General features: G+C 46.3%; 1 protein-coding gene across 3 annotated transcripts in view; it reads right to left on the reverse strand.

Annotated features, from left to right (window-relative positions):
* Positions 1-24,535, reverse strand: part of SCAP (SREBF chaperone) — a 76,516-nt gene that overhangs the window by 19,054 nt on the left and 32,927 nt on the right. For all 3 annotated transcript variants that reach the window (XM_058288399.2, XM_058288400.1, XM_058288404.2), the window contains exon 3: positions 11,453-11,582. In XM_058288399.2, coding sequence (XP_058144382.1) covers positions 11,453-11,582 — 130 coding nt within the window. The remainder of the gene's footprint in view (positions 1-11,452; positions 11,583-24,535) is intronic.

Consider the following 24,535-nt stretch of genomic DNA (forward strand, 5'->3'; position numbering starts at 1 on the left):
ATGTTTTTTGTCAAGAAAGGGTACCGTATTTTGTCAAATGACTTTTTTGCATTGATTAAGATGATCATATGGGTTTTTTCCCCTTCATTCTGTTAATTTGGTGTATTGCATTAATTGATTTTTTTTTAGTCATTTTATTGAAGATTTATTTATTTCTCTCCCTTTTCCCCCCACCCCGGTTGTCTGTTCTCTGTGTCTATTTGCTGTGTCTTCTTTGTCTGTTTCTGTTGTTGTCAGCGGCACAGGAATCTGTTGCTTTTTGTTGCGTCATCTTGTTGTGTCAGCTCTCCGTGTCAGTGGCACTATTTCTGGGCAGGCTGCACTTTCTTTCGCGCTGGGCAGCTCTCCTTACGGGGCGCACTCCTTGCATGTGGGGCTCCCCTACAAGGGGGACACCCCTGCGTGGCACGGCACTCCTTGCATGCATCAGCACTGTGCATGGTCCAGCTCCACACGGGTCAAGGAGGCCCAGGGTTTGAACCACGGACCTCCCATGTGGTAGATGGACGCCATAACCACTGGGCCAAGTCTGCTGCCTAATTGATTTTCTTATGTTGAAATATTTTTGCATACCAGGAATAAATCCTACTTGATCATGGTGTATTAATTCTTTTAAAATGTTGTTGGATTCTGTTTGCTAGTATCTTGTTGAGGATTTTTAAATCTATATTCATAAGAGATATTGACCTGTAGTTATCTTTTCTTGTGGTATCTTCATCTGGCTTTGGTATGAGGGGGATCTTGGCCTCATAGAAGGAATTAGGGAATGTTCCCACCTCTGCAATTTATTGGAAGCATTTGCACAGAACTGGAGTTAAGTCTTCTTGGAATGTTTGGTAGAATTCTGTGAAGCCATCTGGTCTTGGGCTTTTCTTTGTTCAGAGGTTTTTGGTGACTGATTCCATCTCTCTACTAATAATTGGTTTGTTAAAATCTTCTATTTCTTCTTGAGTCAATGTAGGCAGTTTGTGTGTTTCTAAGAATTGGTCCATTTCACACTGGATATCAAATTTATTGGCATACAGTTGTTCACAGTATCCACTATAGTCCTTTTTTATATCATTGGGATCTATAGTAATGTCTTGCTTTTCATTTCTGATTTCCACTATTTGTCCATTCTATCAGTCAGTGTCTTTTGACTGGGAAGTTTCAAGCCATTAACATTCAATCTTCTAAAAAAAAGCATTCAATCTTCTTACTGTAAAGGCAATACTTACTTTGTCCATTTTATCCTGTGTCTTTCCATTGTCATATATCTTATTATTGTCTGTCCTTTTACCCTTCCTAATAATCTTCATTTATACACTCTTCTCCAAGTCTCCTATCCTTGTTTTTTCCCTTCAGGCTGTGGCACTCCTTTTAGTAGCTCTTGTAATTCTGGTCTTCTGGTAACATATTCTCCCAGTTTTTGTCTGTCTGTGAAGACTTTAAACTCACCCACATTTTTGAAGGACAGTTTTGTCAGATACAGAATTCTTGGCTGGCAGTTTTTCTCTTTCAGTACCTTAAATACATCATACCATTTTCTTCCTACCTCCATGGTTTCTCTGAGAGGTCAGCATTTAATCTTTTTTTTTTTTTTAGGTTTCCAGTTTTAATTGGGAAAAACAAAAATTGTGAAATACATTCATACATTTAGGAGGAAAAAGGGACTGGTTTGCCAATATCCATCAAGAATGGGTTCTATAATGGCATTTAATCTTAAAGAGGTTCCCTTGTATGTGATGCTTTGCTTTTCTCTTGCTGCTTTCAGAATTCTTTCTTTATATCTGATATGTGTCATTCTGAATAGTATGCATCTCATTTATGTCTGCTCCTATTTATTCTCTTTGGGATGTGTTGTCCTTGGATATTGATATATATGTCTTTCATAAAGTTGAGAAGTTTTCAGTCATTATTTCCTCAAATATTCTTTCTGTACCTTTTCTATTCTCTTCCCCTTCTGGGACATTAATAACATGTCTGTGTGTTTTGCATTGTCATTCAATTCTGAGACCCTGCTCTATTTTATCCATTCTTTTCTCTTTGTGTTCTCCTGTCTTCAAGTTCAGATGTTCTGTCTTCACTATCACTAATTCTGTATTCCATTAATTCAAATCTGCGGTTAGTGCATCTAAAATGCTGTTAGTGCATTTTTTAATCTCATCCATTGTGTCTTTCATTCCCGTAAGCCGTTATCTTTCTTTGCAGGCTTTCAAATTGTTCTTTATGCTCACCCATCTTCTTCTTCTTTTTTTTTAAAGATTTATTTTATTCATTTCCCCCACCTTGTTGTTTGCACTTGCTGTATGCTCTCTGTCCATTCACTGTATGCTCTCTGTGTCTACACATCTTCTCTTTAGGAGGCACCAGGAACTGAACCTGGGACCTCCCATGTGGGAGAGAGGCGCTTGATCACTTGAGCCACCTCAGCTTCCTGCTTTGTTGTGTCTCCCATTGTCTTTCCTCTTGGTGTCTCCTTGTCGTGTCATGTTGTTGCATCAGCTTTCTGCGCCTGCCCATCGTGCCAGCTCACTGTCTTGCTGGTGTTCTCTAGGAGGCCCTAGGAACCAAACCTGGAACCTCCCATGTGGTAGGCAAGAACTGAACTGCTTGAGCCACATCCACTTCCCCCAGCAACTTCTTCATATCCTTTATCTTGTTAGTCATATTTTCCTTCAATTCTTTGAACTGACTTAGGAGATTTGTGTGATTATCATTGATTAGTTGTTGTAAATCCTGTATCTTGTCAGGATATATGGTTTGTTCTTTTGGTGGACCATCTCTTTCTCTTTCCTAATATGGCTTCTAATTTTTTGCTGATGTCTAGGCATCTGAATTTACTTGGATGGTCAAGTTCTCTCTCTTGCCTTGTTGTTTATTTTCCCCCCACAGCTCTCTGATTTTTGGTTCAACTTACTATGAGTCTTTAAAATTGCCCAGCTTGGGAAGTAGATGTGGCTCAAGCAGCTGGGTGCCCACCTACCACATGGGAGGTCCTACGTTTGGTTCTCAGCGCTTCCTAAAGACAACAAGAAAGACAGCAAGCTGATGCAACAAGAGGATATAACAAAATCATGCAGCGAGCTGACTAGATAGGCTGATGTGGCAAACTGATACAATAAGATGATACAAGATGATACAGCAAAATGACACAATGAATAGACACGGCGAGGAAACATAATGAGAGACACAACAAACAGGGAAGAGAGGTGGCTCAAGTGATTAGATGTCTCCCTTCCGCATGGGAGGTCCTGGGTTCGGTTCCTAGTGCCTCCTTAAAAAAGAAGATGAACAGAGAGCAGACAGTGAGCACAAAACAATGAGGGGGTTGAAATAAATAAAATAATTCTTTTACAAAATAAAATAAAACAAAACATTCCAGCTTAAGTTATCAAAGTGGGCCAGGGACTCACTAATAGGGTACAGATTTTCTTCCAGGAGTTGAGACTAAAGAGAGACCTAAAAGTAATTTTTCCTCATTGCAGTTTCCCAGCTGGCCAGCAGATGGTGCTCGTTGGCAAACCTTTCATGGAGGTGTTTCAACCTCTGCTTGCCTGTGTTTCTGGTCTGGCCAGAGCCAAGATTCAAGAAGGCTCTATTGGCCACTCTCCCCCCTCCACTGCACCCTCCCTTTTCCCAGGAAGGAAGATGTCTGTTCCCCTTTCTGTTGGCTGCAGTGGGCACAGGTTTTATCCAGGCTGCACGCCTTCTTTCCCAGCTGCCGTGGAAGTTTAGGGACTCGTGGTGGTTGCTCCAGGTTGTCTCTGCCCCTCGCCCTCCTGGGGGCTGTGCCGCGCTGCCTCGGTCTGCTGACCCCCAAGCAGGTCCCCAGCTTCTGGCCCTCTCTCCACTGCTTTTGTGAGAGAGTTGAGCCCTGCCTGCCTACTCCCATGCCATCTTCTGGAACTTCCTGAGTTTTGTTATTTGTATCCTTTTTCTTTCTCAGTCTAGCTAAAGGTTTATTTTATTAATGTTTCCAAAGAACCAACTTTTGGTTTTGCTGATTCTATTGTGGTTTTTTGTTTTGTTTTATTTTCTATTCCATTTATCTCTGCTTTAATCTTGATTTCCTTTTTCTGCTTGCTTTAGGTTTAGTTCTCTTCTTTTTCTTGAGGTTAGGTGTCTGCTTTGAAGTCATTCTTTTTAAATGTAAGCATTTAGAACTATAAAGTTCCTGCTAAGCACGGCCTTCATGGCATCCCCTAAGTTCCTTGTTTTTGTTTTTGCAGGGGATGGGGAGGGAATGATCCAATATGAGAAGAATGGCAGCAAGGACATTCCAGGCAGGGGAAACAGCAGGAGGCAAAGCAGGGCCCTTTCAGGGAACAGTGAGCAGAGAGGAATAGCTGGGACTTAGGTACACTAGGAAGTGGGCCCAGAGAGGGAGTTTGCGGTTCAGCTCCTGTACGGTCACAAAGACCAAGGTGTTTAGTGATCATGATGCAGAGCCATGCATCCCATAAGTTTTGGTATTTCCTTTTCCTTTACCTCAAGATATTTCCTAATTTTGCTTTTGATTTCCTCTTTAATCCATTAACTGTCTGAGAGTATGTTGTTTGGGGAGTGGATGTGGCTCAAGCAATTGAGCACCCACTTCCCACATGGGAGGTCCTGGGTTTGGATCCCAGTGCCTGCTAAAGAAGACAATGAGCAGATAATGAGCAAAAACAAATGAGCAAGGAGTGGAGGTGGCTCAAGCAGTTAAGCATCTGACTCCCACATGGGAGATCCCAGGTTCAGTTCCCAGTGCCTCCTAAAGAAAAATGAGCAAAACAAAACAAGCAAAACACAATGAACAAACAGACCAGGGAACCAACTGGTGTGGGGGGGTAGAAGACAAAACTTTATTAAAAAAATATGTATGTATGTTGCTTAATTTCCACCTATTTATGAATTTTTCCCTTTCTCCGTTACTAGTTTCTAGCTTTACTCTGTTGTGGTCAGAGAATACAGATTGTATGATTTCAATATTTTTTAATTTACTAAGACTTGAATTGTGACCCAACAAATGGTCTACCCAGGAGAATGATCCATGTGCATGTGTGTGGGCAGCGGCGGGCCTCCGGGAGGATCGACGCGGATGGCCGGGCGGGCTCTCCGGACGGGGGCTGCCTCACAGTCGAAGGAGAGGAGGGGGGTTGGCACGAAGCCGTTGGGCCCTCGCTCTCTCCGCTCAGGCACGGGGGACGCGCGGTACAAGCAAGAACACCACGGAGACAAGGTCTGGGCACAAGTCTGCTTTATTGTAGAAGGGGACATGGTTTTATAGGGTCTAGGGATACGTAAAGGGACTTGATTGGTGCCGGCGGGTGCTGTTGCTTGCGTAGACGGTTACTGGACAGTAGGCGGTTACTGGACAGTAGGCGGTTACTGGACAGTAGGCGGTTACTGGACAGTAAGCTGGCTAAGGGGTTAGGAGCAAGGGAGGGGAAGGGGAAAGTGTGGGCTGTCTAGATAACGGCTAGGCGGAAGACGGAGAAGGGGAAAAGGAGGGGCAGCGCCGGCTGCCAATACTGGGCGGGAAGGAGACGGGGACACATGTGAGAAGAATGTGTTTTCTGTTTTTGTTGAGTGCAGAGTGCTATATGTGTCCATTAGGTCTAGTTGGTTTAGTTATCTTTCAAGTCCTATACCTGCTTATTGATCTTCTGACTCGATGTTTAATCCATTACTAAGAGTGGTGTGTTAAAGTCTCCTACTATTAATGTATAATCATCAATTTAGCCCCTCAAATCTGTCAGTATTTGTTTCATGTATTTTGGTGATCTGCTGTTAGGTGCATATATATTTATAATAGTTACATCTGCCTGTTGAATTGTCCCTTTTATCAGAATATAATGACCATCTTTATCCCTTGGAACTGTTTTTGGCTTAAAGTGTATTTTATCTGATAGTAGAGCTATCCCAGCACTTTTCTTGCATGGGATATTTTTTTCCATCCTTTCACTATCAATACTTGTATCTTTGACTTTAGGGTAAGTCTCCTGCAGACAGCATAGAGCTGGGTCATTTTTTTTTTTTTATCCATTCTGCCAATCTCTGCCTTTTGACGGGAGAGTTTAATATCCATTTATATTTAAAGTCACTATTGATAATAGAGGTCTTCTGCCATTTTGCTGTTTAGCCTTTTTGTCTTATATCTTTTTGTCCCTCACTTCCATTAAAGCCTACCTTTATATTTACTTGCTTTCTTGTGTTGCACCATATTGGGGGCCTTCTTGTCTCTATCTAGATATATTTTTCATTTGTTTTCCTTGTAGTTACCAAAAGGTTAAAATTTAACATCCTAGCTGTTTAACAATTATATCTGATTTGCTAACAACTTAATTTGAATAGCATGCACATATACTTTGCTTATACCCCTCTGTAACCCCACCATTTTTTGTACTTACTAACACTTTTATTTTTGTACATTTTATGTCCAAAAACATAGGTTTATCATTACGTTTTATGCATTAACATTTTAGCACCTGTAAGAAGTAAGAGGCAGAGTTACATACCAAACAATAATACTGACATTTATAGTAACCAAATGGATACCTTTACCATGGGTCTTTATTTCTGTCTGCTGCTTTGAACTGCTTCAGTCTGAAGAACCCCCTTTAGCACTGCTTGTGGGGCAGGTCTAGTGATCATGGACTCCCCTCAGCTCTTACCTGAGAATGTCTTAATCTCTACCTCATTTTTTTTTATTCCTCCCACGCCCCCCCACCCCCTTTCTGCTCTCTGTGCCCATTCACTGAGTGTTCTTCTGCGGCCACTTGCATTATCTGGCAACACCGGGAAACTGCGTCTCTTTTTTGTTGCGCCATCTTGCTGTGTCAGCTCTTCATGTATGCGGCACCACTCCTGGGTGGGCTGCGGTTTTATCTTTTCATGCAGGGTGGCTCTCCTTGTGGGGCACACACCTTGTACATGGGTGCCCCCACGTGGCACAGCACTCCTTGTGCACAGCAGCACTGCACGTAGGCCAGCTCACCACACGGGTCAGGAGGCCCTGGGGATCGAACCCTGGACCTTCCATATGGTAGGCAGGCACTCTATCAGTTCAGCCACGTCCGTTTCCCTCTCCCTCATTTTAGAAAGAGTCTCGCTGGATATAAAATTCTTGGCTGGCAGTTGTTTTCCTTCAGCACTTCAAGCATTTCAATCCACTGTCTTCTTGCCTCCATGGTTTCTAATGAGAAATCAGCACTCAATCTTATTGAAACTGCTTATACATAGCACATTGCTTTTCACTTGCAACTTTCAGAACTCTCTCCTTTACATTTGATGGTATAATTAATACATAACGGGGTGTATTTTTCTTCATCTTTATCCTCTTTGGTGCTCTCTGAGTCTCTTGGATATGCGTGTTAATGTGTTTTGCTAAGTTTGGGATGTTCTCTGTCATTATATTTCTTTGTCTATTCCTTCTACCCCTTTCTCTCTTTCTGGGACTCCCATAACATGTATATTGGTGCACTTGATGGTGTCCCGTAGCTGTCTTGGGATATTTTCACTTTTAATATTTCTTTTTTTCCTTCTTATCCTCAGCCTAACTCATTTCAAACATCTTCAAGTTCACAGATTCTTTCTTCTGCCAGCTCCACTCTGCTCTTGAAACCCTCCTGGGCATTTTTCATTTGTTATTGTGGTTTTCAACTCCAGTACTTCTGTTTGGTTCCTTTTTACCATTTCTATCTACTTACTTAGACTCTCATATTGTTCATTCATTGTTTTCCTGATACGCTATAGTTCTTTCTCTGTATTTTCCTTCAACTCCTTGAGCATTTTTAAGATAACTTTTTTAAAGGCTTTGTTCGGTATGTCCATATTCTTATCTTTGTTAGTGTTTTCTGTATTATTTATTCTTTTTCCTTTAGATGGGCCTTCATTTCCTGTCTATATTGTATTCTTTTGTTGCACCCTGTACATTTTAATATTTAAAATGTTAACTCTGGGCTTACTCCCTGGTATGTCTGTTTCCTGGTTTTGTCACCAGCTGCTGAAAAGACAGAGATTTTCTTGAGCTGTGATATCAGGAAGATCTGCCCAAGGCAAATGCACTGTTCAGGGCCTTCCCTCCTTCCTGGCTTCTGCCCTTCTGTCTTACCCTGGGCTTTGCTTGGTACTTATTTTGTAGTACCCCTGTTTACAGGAATCTGATTGTCTACTCTACTTCACAGGGGGACAAACCTCCCACTCCCAGGTGACCCAGTAGGCTTTTGTCCCAGATGTCCTCCTCTATAGATTTTGTGTTCATTCCACTGTTTCACGCTGTGTTTGCCTGGAGGGAAAGTTCTGGGAGCAGGATCACCCAGGAAGGACCCTCCCAGTTCTACCTTTTCCAGCCAAAACAGGGCCAGGGATTCACAGAGGACTCCAAAGTGTCCTGTGGAGGGGTCAGGAAGGGTACCAAAAACTTCTCCAACAGGTCCCCAAGCTGAGCTTTCCTGGCCTGCCCAGCAACACAGCCCTTCCACTAGCTTTTCCCCGCAGCCCCGAGGAAGCCCTGCCCCCTTAAATCTCCATGGCCTCCACCTGTGTCCAAGGAGGGTTGAAACAACGGCTACCCTCAGAGCCGGGACCCAGCAATCCAAAGTCACTAATCGAAAGCTGTCGCCAGTGACAGGCCATGCCCACCCCTGTTCTTGGGGAAGAGGATTTTCATGTCCTTTCTGCTACCAGCCGCTAGCTGGGGCCTGGACCCTGAAGGGCCTGCCTTGAGAGTCAGGTGGGGCCCCAGAGCCACCTGGGGACAGAGCGGTTTACAGCTCTTCACCACAATTTATCAGCCTCCTCCTCCCGCTCTTCCCTGGATGGTGACGGTGTTCTGCCTGTTTAGTAGCTGTTTGCTGGAAGAACTGAGTCCGGGAGCTCCCTACTCCACCTCTTCCCCGGAAGCTCCTTCCCTCTTTTCTAGTTAGGTCCAGTGCTCCAGCCCCACCCCTGTGCCTCCCGCTCCAGCATTCTTTCTCATTCTCTTTCTTCTCAGCTTAAATTTGCTTTACTCTAATACCCTTGTCCAGCCCAAAAGCCACTTCTCCGATGCTACCCTATCACTCCCTCTCTATCCTTCCTATCCTAATTCCTTAAAAGTATAAGTTAAACAAATATTGATTTAATTCTTTAAACCAGTCATTGTTTCCTGCTCTAATGGAGCTCAGTTTAGTGAGACGAAAGACTTTTAGAGGATCCATTCAGCCCAGCTGTGCCACAGCAGAGGAAGGCAGTGGGGCACACGAGGGTCAGAGCAGACTTCTCAGAAAAGGGCACACCCAACCAAGGCTGCTCCCCTTGCTGCCACCGCTAGCCGCTCTTCATTCACACTCTTACCCTTTCTCATCAGGTGGGTCTGTCCGGCTAAGGAACTGACACCGCTCCCTTGGCAGTTAAGCCAAGGCCCTTGCAGGGAACTCCATCCAGACATCTCGCCCCTTGGTTCTGACACCGAGGCTCCAGGGGGATGCCACCACTCCCCCAAAAGTTTGGCCAAGGACCTGGCTTGCATTTTAGGGGCAAGAAATCAACAAGCCAACAGGGACAATGAGGACTTCACACTCCACTGTTTTCTGCAATAAATGATTAAGCCCACAATCAGCTCTCAAAGATTCAAACCCTCATTAGGCAGGTCCTGGACACAAGTACGTTCTGTCAGTGCGAGCCCCGTGGCTCCCCCAGTCCGACAAAGCTACACACACTCCCTCCACCAGCCAGGGCCTCGGCCAAACCTCAGAGTGGGGAAGCAAGTTACAGGCAACCTGCCATCAAGAGTCACACGTGGGAAGCCATGTGGCTCAACTGACAGAGCTTCTGCCTACCACACAGGAGGTCCAGGGTTCAAACCCAGGGCCTCCTGACCCATGTGATGAGCTGGCCCATACGTAGTTCTGCTGCACGCAATGAATGCCGTGCCAGGCAGGGATGGCCTCTGCATAGGGAAGCCCCACACACAAGGAGTGCACCCCGTAAGGAGAGCCACCCCACGTCAAAAGTGTAGCCTGCTCAGGAGTGGTGCCGTGCACACGGAGAGCTGACGCAGCAAAAATGATGCAACAAAAAAAAGAGACATATTCCTGGTGCCGCTGACAAGAACAGAAGTGGACATAGAAGAACACACAGCGAATGGACACAGAGAGCAGACAACTGGGGGGCGGGGGGAAGGGGAGAGAAAGAAAATAAATCGTAAAAAAAAGTCATATGCACCAAGCGTTGTGTGTACTCCATGCAACAAAGGGGAGGTGCCGTGGTGGGAGGGATGGGCGACCTTTCAGGGACACGCGCCGCTCTCTGGCTCCCAGGGCTTTCCCTGAGCAGCCCAGCTAGGGATGGACCAAGGCCGACCACCGGCCACGCTCCGAGGAAACGCCTGGCTTCACACCTTGGTCTTTCAGGGAGGTTATTCTTCGTTTTGATGACCTTGACAGTCTGGAGGAGTACTGGCCAGGTATTTTGTAGCATGCTCCTTTACTGGAATGTGTCTGATGTTTTTCTTATGATTAGACTGGAGTTGTGGGTTGGGGAAGATCTCATAGGTAACGTGCCATTTTCATCAGAGCCCATGTTGCGCTAACAAATTGGTAGGCTGCTCCATTAATCCAAAAGGAAAGGGGAAAAAAGACTGTGCAATCACTGTCGGAGAGAAGGCTGCAGGGGAAGAGCTCTGTTCTCTGAGTTTGGGTTTTTCTCCTCAACAACAGACTTGGGGAGCCCAGCACCAATCCACGTGGCTAAAGCACTGCAGAGGTGAGGAAATACACTTTGTTCATTACCCGGCAGGTAAAAAGTACACAGAGAGGCTCATTAAGGTTGTTTGCTTTCCAAATAATGAGTCCAGAGGGCCAGTGAGCTAGGTCCCGTGCTGGACACTCAACTGGAAAGGCTATTTTTCATTTATCTTAGTGCTCAGCCTCAGTCGACTGAAAAGAATATGGTCCAGAGGAAGCAGTGGGCTTGAAGTCGGAGCCCTGGAGCTCCAGGCCCAGTGTGGACCCACGGACACTGGGCAACTAAGGCACTGAGTCCCTGAGCCCCAGCCATCTTCCCTGTGAAAGGGATCAAAACTCTGCACTGTTTACCTGACTGGGCTTGGAGGGTAAGACCTAACAAATGTGAAGAACTTCAGTGCCCATGGCAATGCAGGACACGATCAGCCTCTGAGGATGAAACACTCTCTGGGGACGCTCAGTGGTTCTCACGGCCCCCCAGGGGCAAGTGCTTGCCAGGGCACTGCCAGCGCCTGTGCGTGCTGTGTGAGCAGCCCAGACCCGGCTGGCCACTGCTGTGGCCACCACAGATCCCAGTTTTTCTACGACAGTGATACCTTGGCATCATTTCATGCTTTCTTTCGATAAAGGCTATTTATTAAATGTATAACTAAATATTTCTGGTGCCTTTGTAAGGCTCTTCAAGCCCAGGAATGCATCAGCCAGAAACACCGCACCCTCAACCTCCTCCCAGAACGCCGCGTGACGCGCCCAGCACCTACCCACTCGGGCTGCTCGTTAGGCTCTCCCTGCTTGTGGTCGGAGCTCCCGGGCGGGGGCGAGTAATCCTTCACAGGGGTGGTGAATTCCACGGGTCCTGTTCCCGGCAAGGGGAGCTTCAGCAGTGGGTAGCTGGGATGAACAAAAGGGAGAGAAGTCAGGGCAGCGCGGGAGGCAGAGCCTGCTCCAGAGTAGCAGTGGTGAGCAAACGCAGCTGCAACTAAATTCTCCCTACTAGGAGGACTAAGAAAAATGTACAAAATATTAGAGCCTTACAGTTTCAGAGCTAGAAGGAACCTTCGGCACCATCTAGATTATAATTTTTAAAACTTATTTTGGCTTTGTAAGAAAGCTTACTGGGGGAGGTGGATGTGGCTCACATGACTGGGCTCCCGTCTACCATATGAGAGGCTCTGGTTCGATTTCCGGGGCCTCCTGGTGAAGGCAAGCTAGTCCAAGCCACAGCCAAGAGCTGACAGGAGACAGCAAGTGCAAACAACAAGGGGTGGGGGAGAATAAATGAAATAAAATAAATAAATCTTAAAAAAAGAAAATGAAAGCTTATGAGGAAAAGCCCAATTCATAAACTAGATGAGTTGACTATTTTTAAAGGCTTATTAAAAGCAAGATGCTTCAACAAAACAAAACAAAAAAACCTTGCTGTCAAATTAGGGATAAGACAACCATAAAACTGGGGGGAAAAAACTATAAAAACCCAGAAGGATTCCAATTCAGATTGCTAAGCAAGAGTATTTTTAAAGTACTTGCTCCAACATAAAGAAACAGACCATGAAAACTGTAGTAGGCACTGAAGGTACGGTTTACACTGCACTGCGCTGAACAGAAGTCACAAAGGACCATTAAACACACAGGAAAAGTCTTGGCCTTATGTCAAAAAGTTGGTAAATGGACGTGTATTTTATTTCAGGTTTCTTTTTTTTAACTTAAAAAAAACTGAAATATAATTTTCAAGTAGCACAAATACAAATCTTAAGTGTACAGTACAATAACTTTTTATGTATGTGTACACACACTATATAACATACATAACCGCTACCTTGACCAAGCAATAGAACATTTCCAGAACACCAAAAGGAAGCCTGTGTCTCCTTCCCATCAACAGCACCCCCTCCCAACATCCAGCCAATGGTAATCGCTATTTGAATCTCCAACACCATAGAGTACCTTTGTCTGTTTTTGGCATATAATAAAATCATTCAAATTTTTTTTCATTCTACTTTTGTGACTGGCTGCTGCTTTCACTCAAATTATATCTGCTAGATTCATCCACATTAGCACACGTAGCAGTTGGCTCTTTACCTTTATTTTTTAGGAGGTACCGGAGTTTGAACCCAGGACCTTGTACATGGGGAGGAGGCACTCAACCCCTGAGCTACATCCACTCCCACAGATCGTTCTTTTTCATAGATATGTACTATTCCAGAATTAAAATACCACAGTGCACTTGTCTATTTCACTGCTGAGAAACATTTGGTTGTTTCCAGTTTGGGCTATTAAGAATAAAGCTATTATGACCATTTTAAAATAGGACATAAGCATTATTTCTGTTGGGTATATTCCTAAGATGAAGTTTCAGGAATAAAGGGTATACATATGTTTAGCTAAATAGATACTGCTACCAAACAGCTTTCAAAAATACCTGGGCCAGGAAGCAAATGTGGCTCAACTGATAGAGCATTGGCCTACCATATGGGAGGTCCAGGGTTCAAACCCAGGCCTCCTGACCCGTGTGGAGCTGGCCCATGCGCAGTGCTGATGCGCGCAAGGAGTACCATGCCACGCAGGGGTGTCCCCTGCGTAGAGGAGCCTCACAGCACAAGGAGTGCACCCCGTAAGGAGAGCCGCCCCTCAAGAAAATAGCACAGCCTACCCAGGAGTTGCGCTGCACACCCGGAGAGCTGATGCAGCAAGATGACACAGATTCCCAGTGACGCTGACAAGAATCCAAGCGGACAAAGAACACACAGCAAATAGACACAGAGAGCAGACAACTGGGGTGAGAAGGGAGAAATTAAAAAAAAAAAATCTGGGCCAATTTATGCTCCCGCCTGCAGTGTGATGAGAGATTTACTGGCTCCAAATCCTTGCCACCACCTGCTATTGGCAATCCAATTAATTTTAACCATTTAGGGAAGGGGGCAAAGGTATTTAAACTATTTAGGGGAGGGGTAGTGGTATCTTGTGGTCTTTTCATTGTAGTTTTAATGTACATTTTCTCTAATAACGGCTGACATTAAAGATTTTTTTCTTACGCTTATTGGCCACTTGGAAATATCCTCTTTTGTGAAGCACCTCTTTAAATCATCAAAATCAAAAACATCTTTTCCTCAAAAAACCTTATCATGAAAGTAAAAAGACAACTTACACAATGGGAGGAAATACAGAGGATTAATATTCAGTATATATAAAGAAATGCTTCAACTTAACAAAAAGGCAAACAATTCAATTTTTAAAATGGGCAAAACACTTGAACAGGCATTTCTCCAAAGAAGATATACAAATGGCCAGAAAGCACATAAAAAGATGCTCAACAGGGAAACGGACTTTGGCCCAGTGGTTAGGGCGTCCGTCTACCATATGGGAGGTCCGCGGTTCAAACCCCGGGCCTCCTTGACCCATGTGGAGCTGGCCATGCGCAGCGCTGATGCGCGCAAGGAGTGCCGGGCCACGCAAGGGTGTCCCCCGCGTGGGGGAGCCCCATGCGCAAGGAATGCACCCGTGAGGAAAGCCGCCCAGCGTGAAAAGAAAGAGCAGCCTGCCCAGGAATGGCGCCACCCACACTTCCCGTGCCGCTGACGACAACAGAAGCGGACAAAGAAACAAGACGCAGCAAATAGACACCAAGAACAGACAACCAGGGGAGGGGGGGAAATTAAATAAATAAATCTTAAAAAAAAAAAAAAAAAGATGCTCAACAGCATTAGCCATTAGGGAAATGCAAATCAAAACCACAATGAGGGCGGTAGATCTGACTCAGGCGATTGAGCTCCTGCCTACTATATGGGAGGTCTCAGGTTCAGTTCCAGGGGCCTACTGGAGGAGAGCTGGCGCAACAGGCAGGCATAGAGAGCTGACACAACAAGATGATGCACAAAGAGACATAAAGAGGAAAGACAATGAGAGACACAACAAACCAGGAAGCTGGGAGGGCTCAAGCGACTGAGCACCTCTCTCCCACACAGGAGGCCCCAGGTTCAGTTCCCAGTGCCTCCTAAAGAGAAATGAGCAGACAGCAAGTGCAAACAACAAGAGGGGGAGGTGGAATAAATAAATAAATCTTAAAAAACAAAACAAAACAAAGAGAGACATACTATTTCACACATATTACAATGGCTGCTATTAAAAAAACCTAAAAAATGAAAAATAGCAAGTGTTGGAGAAGATATAGAGAAACAGGAACATTCAGCATTGCTGGTGGCAATGTAAAATGGTATAGCCACTATGGAAGACAGTTTGTCAGTACCTCAGAAAGCTAAGTATACACCTACCATATAACCTGGCAATCCACTACTAGGAACATACCCAAAAGAATTGAAAGCAGGGGCTCCGACATTTTACACGGATGTTCATAGCAGCACTACTCACAACTGCCACAAGATAGAAGCAACCCAAGTGTCCATCAACTGAAGAATGGATAAATAAAATGTGGTATATACTATATTGAAATATTACTCAGCCGTAAAAAGGAATGAAGTCCTGACAACATGTGACAAAATGGATGATCCATGGATGCCATGTTGAGTGAAACAGACCAGACACAAATGGACAGATATTGTATGAGTTCACTGATTTGAAACAATGAGAATAAGCAAATTTATAGAGTCAATATCTAGAATATAGGTAACCAGGGAAGAGGGTGGGGATGGGGAATGGGAAGTTAAGGCATAAAATATACAGGGTTCCTATTTGTAAAGATGGAAATGTTTTAGTAATGGATGGTGGTGATGGTAGCACAACGTAGTGGACAGTATTGAAATAAATATCTGAATATGATTAAGGGGGAAATGTTAGATTGTAACAAATAAAATTTTTAAATGATAACAATAAAATTTTTAAAAATCCATGGAACTACACTATACAAACAGTGAACTTTAAGTTAAACCATGTACTTTAATTAATAGTACAATTATTAAAATGTGCTATCATCAATTGTAATAAATGTTCTCTCTCTCTCTTTCTCTTTCTCTCTCTTGGTTTGTTTCTTTCCGGGCTCACTGCTCTACTCTCTTCATAAGATCAGCTGCAAACCATTAGGCACGTATCTCTTCCCAGGGCCTCTGCCCTGTGTAATGAGATGTCTCTATTCCTCTGCCATGTCTTTTTCTGTGTGAGTGTCCACCCCACAGCGGGGTGGGGACTCAATGTCCTACCGACTTGGCCAAATCAAAGCCCTAATCGTAATTTAACCAAGTAAACATAATTCAATCAAAGCCCTAATCGTGATTTAATCAAGTAAACATAATTTAATCAAGCAAACATAACCTTTGAATTTAATACAAAGGAAAATGTCCACAGGAACTGACTAGTTTACAAACATAATCAATATATCTTTTTGGAATTCATAGATAATATCAAACTGCTACACTCCACCCTCTGAATTCCAAAAAGACATCGCAATATTAAAAAAAAAAAAAAAAAGCAAAACACCTAATTCAGCAACAATGCTAAAGTACAAAATCATATCAAAATCAGTTTAAAGAAATACAGTTTGTCCTGGGGCAAAGTCCCATATGGTTATAGGTATCTGAAACTTACAAAACAATTTATCTGCTTCCAATATACAAAGGGACAGTCAAAGGATAAACATTTGCATTCCCATAAGGAGAAAGTGGGAGGGAAACATGAGTCACTGGTCCCCTAGATGACGGTTTCTTCTCCCTGAGGCCTCACGGGGACCCACCCTTTCCAAAGGCTTGCCCAATGGCCATTTCCTTGGTTCCACCCTCATCAAGCATTGGGACAGCAACTAAGCTACAGAGCTCAACCTTCAAGAATGCTGGGGTGATGGCCACACTTTACCCAGTCTTCGGGGTAGAGTCTCAACCCCCTTAGACACTGATGGGGAGGCAACATTTTCCTTAATTTCTGGCCTAGAGGCCCAACCCTCTCAGAGCAATGAGCTGGTGACCTGGCCTTCCCTAATCTAGCAGGGGCAGGCCCACAATTCACACCTATGGGGTGTCAACCTTACTCTCCTCAACCCTTGGGCAATGTGCTCCACCCTCTCAGTAGCCTGGGGTGGCAAAACTCTCCCTGAACAGTGGGCTGGGACATCCACCCTCTTCAAATGCCAGGGCAAATACACCCTCTCCTTATACAATGGGTGGATTCCTCTCTTGGCCCGAGGAGATGTCTCAATTCCAGATCTCAGCTTCCATGGTTTTCCTCTTACAGCTGTCTTCCCTTCCCTATCTCCCCTGCATGCTCCTTTCAGTCCAGGTTGACAGTGATTTTGTTCTTACAACTGTCTCAAAAAGCTTGTTGGTTTAGCACGTAGGATTCAGGGGTCCAAGCCATTAACATTAAAATTTTCCACAAGTCTTTTCTGATAACTACATTTTCAATTCTAACTTATAAGTTCCAAGTTTAGTTAATTCCTCAAATAGGGCACTATCGTCTGAGGGCTTCATTTCCAGAGCTTGGAATTTCTGGAATCAGTTTCTGGTTTCATTGTGCCCAACAATTCAGTTCTCAGCTTTTCTTTCTTGTCTAGCATTTTACTATAAGCTGCAAAGAGAAGCCAAGCTGCATTCTCCGAGTTTACTTTGGAAAGTTCCTCAGCTAAATGCCCAGGCTTGCCATTTTTCAAATTCTGTCTTCTATAAAAACATCAGGAGTTAATCTTGCTAAGTTCTCTATGACTTTAAAACACGGATCACCTTTTCTCCAGTTTCCAATAATAATTTCATCAATTCTTCTAAGTCCGCATAAAAAGTCTCTTTAGCATCCATATTCCTACCAACAGTCTCTTCAAAGCATTCTAGGTCTTTTCTATCAAGCATCTCACAATTCCTACAAAAAATACCCCTTGCTCACTTATAAAACAGTTCCAGCATTTTAGTACTTGCAAAGGTACTACTGCACTATTGGTACCAAATTCTGTATTAGTCAGCCAAAAGGGTGCTCATGCAAAGTACCAGAAATCTGTTGGTTTTTATAAAAGATATTTATTTGGGGTAGAAGCTTACAAGGCCCTGAAAAGTCCAATTCAAGGTACCAAAAGAGGTACTTTCTCACCCAAATTTGTTGCCACGTGCTGACACAAGATGGCTGTTGACATCTGCAGGTGTTCAGCCTACTTCTTTCCTCTTAAAGCTCCATGGGTCCAGCTTTTTCAGCTCAGCTAGGCTGGCATAGGGCTTCTCTCTCTTCCTGAGGCTCCTTTCCGGGATCAGCTGCTCTGGTCTCTTCACAAGGTCAGCTGTAGACTATCAGGCTCATCTCTCTTCCCCGGGCTCCAGCATCAAAACTATGTTCTCTCCTCTGCTGATTTTGTGTATCTACTTCTTTGTGTGAGAGTCTATCAGCCCACCAAGTGGGCTGGGACTCAAGCCTACACGCCCTAATGACATGGTCAAATCAAAGCCCTAATCTTGATTTAATAAAGTGAAAGTGTCAATTCATACTTGCTTAGTATTGGTACCCAGAAAATATCATGCAAATAATTTGAAAGCCCCAGATGAATGTAAAGTACACATTCTCTACTGGTACAAACTGGAACCAATGCAGGTGTCAGTGACAAGTCAAAGGTTAATCTGAAAAAATACCTATCTTTGAAAAATGATTCTTTTTTTTTAAGATTTATTTATTTATTTCTCTCCCCTTCCCCCCCACCCCAGTTGTCTGTTCTCTGGGTCCATTTGCTGCATGTTCTTCTTTGTCCGCTTCTGTTGCTGTCAGCAGCAAAGGAATCTGTTTCTTTTTGTTGCATCAGCTCTCCGTGTGGGCGGAGCTATTCCTGGGCAGGCTGCACTTTCTTTGCACTGGGCGGCTCTCCTTACGGGGCGCACTCCTTGCGCGTGGGCCTCCCCTATGCGGGGGACACCCCTGTGTGGCAGGACACTCCCTGTGCGCATCAGCACTGCGCGTGGGCCAGCTCCACAGGGGTCAAGGAGGCCTGGGGTTTGAACTGCAGACCTCCCAAGTGGTAGATGGAAGCCCTAACCACTGGGCCAAGTCCGCTTCCCTGAAAAATGATTCTTGATCAAGGGTAGGAGAGGAGAGTACCACACTACGGCCTCCAGAAGACCTGACTCTGAGTGTTCTTGTTTTTTACTGTTTTGTTCTCCGGCCCTTTGGTGTGCTGTAGTGGGTTAGGGTGAGGTGAAGCCAGATGAGTTGCTACATCAATAGGTGATAGTTACAGAAGAAAAGTTAAACTCAGGTTAAAAGAGAAGGAAAAACACCTATCTACTCACAGCACTATTTTCTTTTTTCTTACTCTTTCTTTAGGCAGTACCAGAGATTGAACCCAGGACCTCCTCCATGAGAAGCAGGTGCTCAACCACTTGAGCTACATCTGCTCCCCAAAGAACTACTTTCTTACACTCTCTTCTAAGCTTACTTTTCCTCTTTTTCTCAGAATACTGCTTTTCAAAATGCCACTGATTGAGATGTTCAGCTGTTTGGAGGGAAGTGTCCAGGGCCATCTCAGGGCTTAGCTCAAGCCCCCACAGTGGACAGGGCTGCCTCCTGGCCACCATGTGCAGAGAGGAGCCCCAGGGTCCAGAGTTAGCCCACTGGAGCTTTAGATCCACACAGGGTGAAGACCGGGGTACATTGTATTTATTTGCATATACCTTTCACGGAATAGCTGCTCAAAGTACACTGACTAACCTAAAGGCAGCCTCTGGTTCTCAAAATTTTAAGCATCAGAAACATCCATGAATTCCAGGAGTCTGACCGTTTCAGCAGGAAGGGATTGAAGGATGGCACACTCCAGGGCATCTACCTGCTAAGGATAACGTCCGCAGGTCCTCAAATCCTAAAACGGCTCTCAGTCACCAACCTTCTCTCTCCAACACGACCCTGGAGCCACACACAGCTCTAGGTCTGCCTCTCCTCGCTCACATCCAAGGTCCTGCCCCAGCGGGAGAACTCCTGCTCTGCCTTCTCCTGATGGCTCATATCCGAGGCCTTGGCTGTAGTATGACTTGCCCCAGGAAGTCTTGCCCCCTCCCTAGTCCCCAGTGTCTTGGTTGGAGCCCCTTTTCTGACGAGCTGCCAGTGCCTGCACTCACTCTGATGTGGGGCTTAGCACTGAAGTGGCCTTCCCGTGTCTGTCTCTGTGCCAAAGATGACGGTCTCTGACCTCCCCCAAGGCACCTAATAGGGGCCAGCTCTGTTTCAAGTGCTCCTCTAAGCCTCACCACAAGTCAATGAGGCCTGCAAAAGTTATGCCCCCACTGGGATGTGGCGGAGTCAGGACACGAAAACAGGCAGTCTGGCTCCAGAGTCTGTGCTCGTACACACACTAAACCGCTTCATATTACACATTTCTGTTTTGTTTGGAAATTTTAAAGACCATATATTCTCTTTACAGGCAAAATAAAAAATGTAAACTGCAAGAAAGCAATAATCACTGCCCATGGCTACCAAATTCCAGACCAAAAGGAAAGCTTGGAAGGCAAGTTTCAGGCAATTTTCAGAGGTAAAAATGATCACCTTTCCAAGGTCAGAAAGAAGATTAAGCCCATTTAAAGAAGGAAGTTGCCTGGGGAACCACCACTCCCATGTTGTTTCTGCAAAACTCAGTTCTAGGACCACATTGTATCTTGGCAGAAGAAATGACCCATGGGCTCCAGTCCAGCTGCCCCCCGCCCCCAGCCCTTCCCATCTCAGCTCCACCCATCCAGCTGCTCAGGCCAAACACCTCTTTCTCTCACATCCCTCATCTGGTCCTGTGGATTCAAAATACCTCTGGAATCATCCACATCCACAGCTTCCACCTGGACTTGGCAACCAGCAGTCCACGGCAGCAAAGCATGCTGGTGTAGCTGACACCCTGTTTCTACCTGCGAAGTCGCTTCCTTGTTTCCCTATCAGAGATGGACGTGAAGTACAAGTTTCTCTACTGGTTCACAGGCCCATGGGCGTCAGAGCCCTCCACTCCCACCCGCCCCGAATGGTGGCCCCGGCTGGCCGGCCGCAGCCCAGTCTCCTTCCCGCTGCCGTGCCCCACCCCTAACAAGCTCTCCTTACTTCTGGGCACGTGCCAGCCTGACAGCACCTGCGTCTCTGTGCGTGGAGGGTTCCGTGGCTGCTGGGGTCTGCTCTGCCTGCGGGAGGCAGGCCACGGCCCTGGGAATTACCGCTGGCTGCAAGCGCCTTCAACCAGTCGTCGTCGTCACACTGTAGATGAGGAGCTGGCAAGCTCCAGCCCATGGGCCAAATGCAGCCCAGGCCTGTTTTTGTCTAGTTTATAAGCTAAGAACAGTTTTTACATTTTCAAGGGTTATATAAGACAAAAACACCAAAATATATATATATATATGCAAGAGTGTCTGCATGCATGTGGTTGCAAGGTTAAAGCGTTTACTCTCTGGCCCTTCATAAAAAGCTGGCCGACCCCCAGCATAGACAGCCGCCCACGCTCAGGTTGGCAGCTCTGAGGCACACGTCCCACCTCGTCCCCCAGAGCTCCCCAGGGAGTTAGCTCTGCTGCCCACAGGAGTAACCAGCTGGATAGAGAGCCTTCCCATCCGTCTCCCTTCCCGCCTCCCCACTGCTGTTCATTTCGTCTCCCAAATCCTAGTCTCATCGAGCTTCTGAAGAAGCCCAATCTTAGTGCTTCAAACCAAATGCCAAGGTGACACCCATCCACGACCACCCCAACCCCAGGCCCTTGGGCAACCCTCTCCACACTCTTACGGTAGCCTGAGACCACTAACCCAGAGATCTCTACTTATCCGCTTGACTAACAGGAGAAGTTGGTGGGCACAGGACTTGCCATTTTAACTTCTGGATCCCCAGTGCCGGCCACATGGAAGATGTTGAAGAAGCATATGCTGGGAAGCGGATTTGGCTCAACGGATAGAGCGTTCGCCTACCACATGGAAGGTCCAGGGTTCAAACCCAGGGCCTCCTGACCCGTGTGATGAGCTGGCCCACGCGCAGTGCTGATGTGCAAGGAGTGCCGTGCCACACAGGGGTGTCCCCCGCATAGGGGAGCCCCATGCGCAAGGAGTGCACCCCACAAGGAGAGCCACCCCATGCGAAGAAAGTACAGCCTGCCCAGGAGTGGTGCCGCACATACGCAGAGCTGATGCACCAAGATAACGCAACAAAAAGAGACACAGATTCCCGGCGCTGATGACAAGAATACAAGCGGACACAGAAGAACACACAGTGAATGGACACAGAGAGCAGACAACTGGGGGTGGGGGGGGGTTGGCCGGGAAGGGGAGAGAAATAAAATTAAATTAAAAAAAGAAACCTTTAAAAAATTTTTTTTTAAAAAGCAGCATATGCTGATTTTCCACTGTTGTTTTCACCACGGCTGCCAGGACCTCACGTCTAGCCGGGCTCTGTGCTTGGGGTTTAGTGTCCTGCGGGTGCTCTCTTGAAGTTCTTAATAAATTTACCCTTACACTTTTTAAGTGGAGTCCAGCGGAACAAACAGCACGTGCTGGGGGCCCGGAGTGTGCGCCCGCCCGACGGCCCTCCCTGCCCTCTGCCACATCTGCTGCAGCCCCGGCGAGGCCTGACGGCACAAGCGGGAAGCCGGGCTCAGGTGTGCAGGTGCACCTGGCGGGCCTCTCAGCCCCGCCCACACAAGCACATTTTAGTCCTTTAACAGCACTTTTCCTGCTTTTTAAATAAGCAGGCTCACATTTTCATCTTCCTCTGGGTTCCACAATTTATGTAGCCAGCCTTGGCTCGCTGGCCTGCCCCCCAGCTGTGATGGAGCACCCAGGGGACACTGAAGGCATACAGGAAAAGCAACCACAGAAGGAACACTCAGAGAGAAGGCATGGCAGGCAGCAGAAGCCCCTTCTTTTCCCTTCCCTGGGGACAGCAAGACAGGACTGGGGTGGGGTCTTCGGAAGAGGCAGAGAAGAGCAGATTCCTGAGGCCTCCCAATCGCTCTCCTTTTTGAGGAAATGTGGAGTGATAAGCCTCTCATCTCCTACAGGCTTTCCAGAACTGTTTTTTGTTTTGTTTTGTTTCGTTTTTGAGGCCAAGGCTAACTTACACTTGGGAGAAGGCTGGAGTTTGGGAGAGCCAAGAATAAAGAGGTCAGGGCTGTGGAGCAGCTGCAGGGAGGTCACGGGACAGTTCCTGATTCCAGGCTTTAAGGCCAAGGTCAGAGGAGCCCTGGGACTTTGTACTCAGTGTCCAGCCTGGCTCTCCAGAGCAAAGGTGTAGAAAGGGCTTTGGTCACTTAAGAGTTCTTTCCTGTTCATGAAAATCAAACATAAATACGCCTGGAGAGCGGCCACTTGGCCACAAAAAGAGGATCCCTATTACATGGGCTCCTGGGGGCACATCTCCCAAAGGGAAACTTGAGACATGAGCAGACAGGGAAGAGAGACAGAGAAGCCTAAGGCACCATCCAAGGCCTTGGCTCAGCCAGAAGGTGCTGCTCTCCTGCAGAGAAAAGGAGTGGGAAGGGTCACGTCTGCCCCGAACATGGTCCTCCAGGAGGCTCAGTGCAGCCTCACCGTGACTCCAACTTCCTCTCGAAGTAAAACCCACCATCTCCAACCATGGGCAGCAGGCTGGGTGTCCTCTGCCTTGCGGGGACACACGTCGAGTCCCAGCTACACGGCCCCTGGGAAATCCCACTGCCACAATGCCGATTTGCTACGAGTTTCATCAGATTTTCCCAGGAGGCAGCAGTCACTGCCCCCAGAGGCCAGGCAAGACGGCCTGCTAACCAGGGCCCGCTGGCACAGCTGAGGGCTGGGACTGCCCGGAGCATATCCTTGGCACTCAGTCGCTCATGCTCGCAGCCTCAACAACTGCCCAGGGAAAGCCACACACCCAGTGCTGGCCACGAGGGCCGCCCCCTCACCTCCACTGTCTTCCACCTGAAGACAGACACATTCCTAAGCTGTCACTGGTCACCACCACCTCTAAGCCTGCTTGTGTTCATCTTCAAAAATGACCCAGTAGAGGTGAAGTGGAGTGGACAAAGGTATTTCCAGTCTGCTACACCTGAACAAGGACGTCAAGCGCAGTGGTCTTTTGGGTTCAATTTAAACAAATCCTTCATTCCATGAACAATAAAACGTAATCAGGAGCAGGTGCAGCTCAGTGGCTGAGCACGTGCTTTGCATGCATGAGGTCCTGGGTTCAATCCTGATGCCTCCTAAAAAAAATAATAAAATAGGGAAGCGGACATGGCTCACCTGATAGAGCATCTGCCTACCATATGGAGGCTCCAGGGCTCGATCCCTAGGGCCTCCTGACCCATGTGCTAAGTTGGCCCACATGCAGTGCTGCCATGTGCAAGGAGTGTCGTGCCATGCAGGGGCACCCCCACATAGGGGTGCCCCATGTGCAAGGAATGAGCCCCACAAGGAGAGCCGCCCATGTGAAAAAAGCACAGACTGCCCAGGAGTGGCACCGCATGCAAGGAGAGGTGACGCAGCAAGATGGCGTAACAAAAAAGAGACACAGTTTCCCAGTGCTGCCGGATAAGACCAGCAGACACAGAAGAACACACAGTGAATGGACAGAGAGAGCAGACAATGGGGGGGAAGGGGAGAGAAATAAATAAATCTTTAAAGAAAATTAAAAATAAAATAAATTTAAAAAATAAAATGTAGCTCAGTGGCTGAGAGCTTCAGTGGAAGAGGCTAGCAGGCCTGTGGCCCTGGACACAGGAGCTCCGGTCTCCTTTGTCATCCTGCTGAAAGAATTCTTCTAATCTTGTAAAAACTTTCCTAAGTCAGTCATATTTTAAGATTAAAACAAACAAAAACCCTCATTCGGTTAAGACCAAACGACAAAGCCACTGGTTCAGGAAGCTGAGCACAGCGTAGAGACCATCAGAGTGCAGACGGGTCTCTCCCAGGAAAAGAGGGTGCCTGCAGAGAGGAGGGCGAGCACAGCTGCCG

The sequence above is a fragment of the Dasypus novemcinctus genome, chromosome 26 (genome assembly GCF_030445035.2).
Source record: "Dasypus novemcinctus isolate mDasNov1 chromosome 26, mDasNov1.1.hap2, whole genome shotgun sequence".
NCBI classification, from domain to species: Eukaryota; Metazoa; Chordata; class Mammalia; order Cingulata; family Dasypodidae; genus Dasypus; species Dasypus novemcinctus.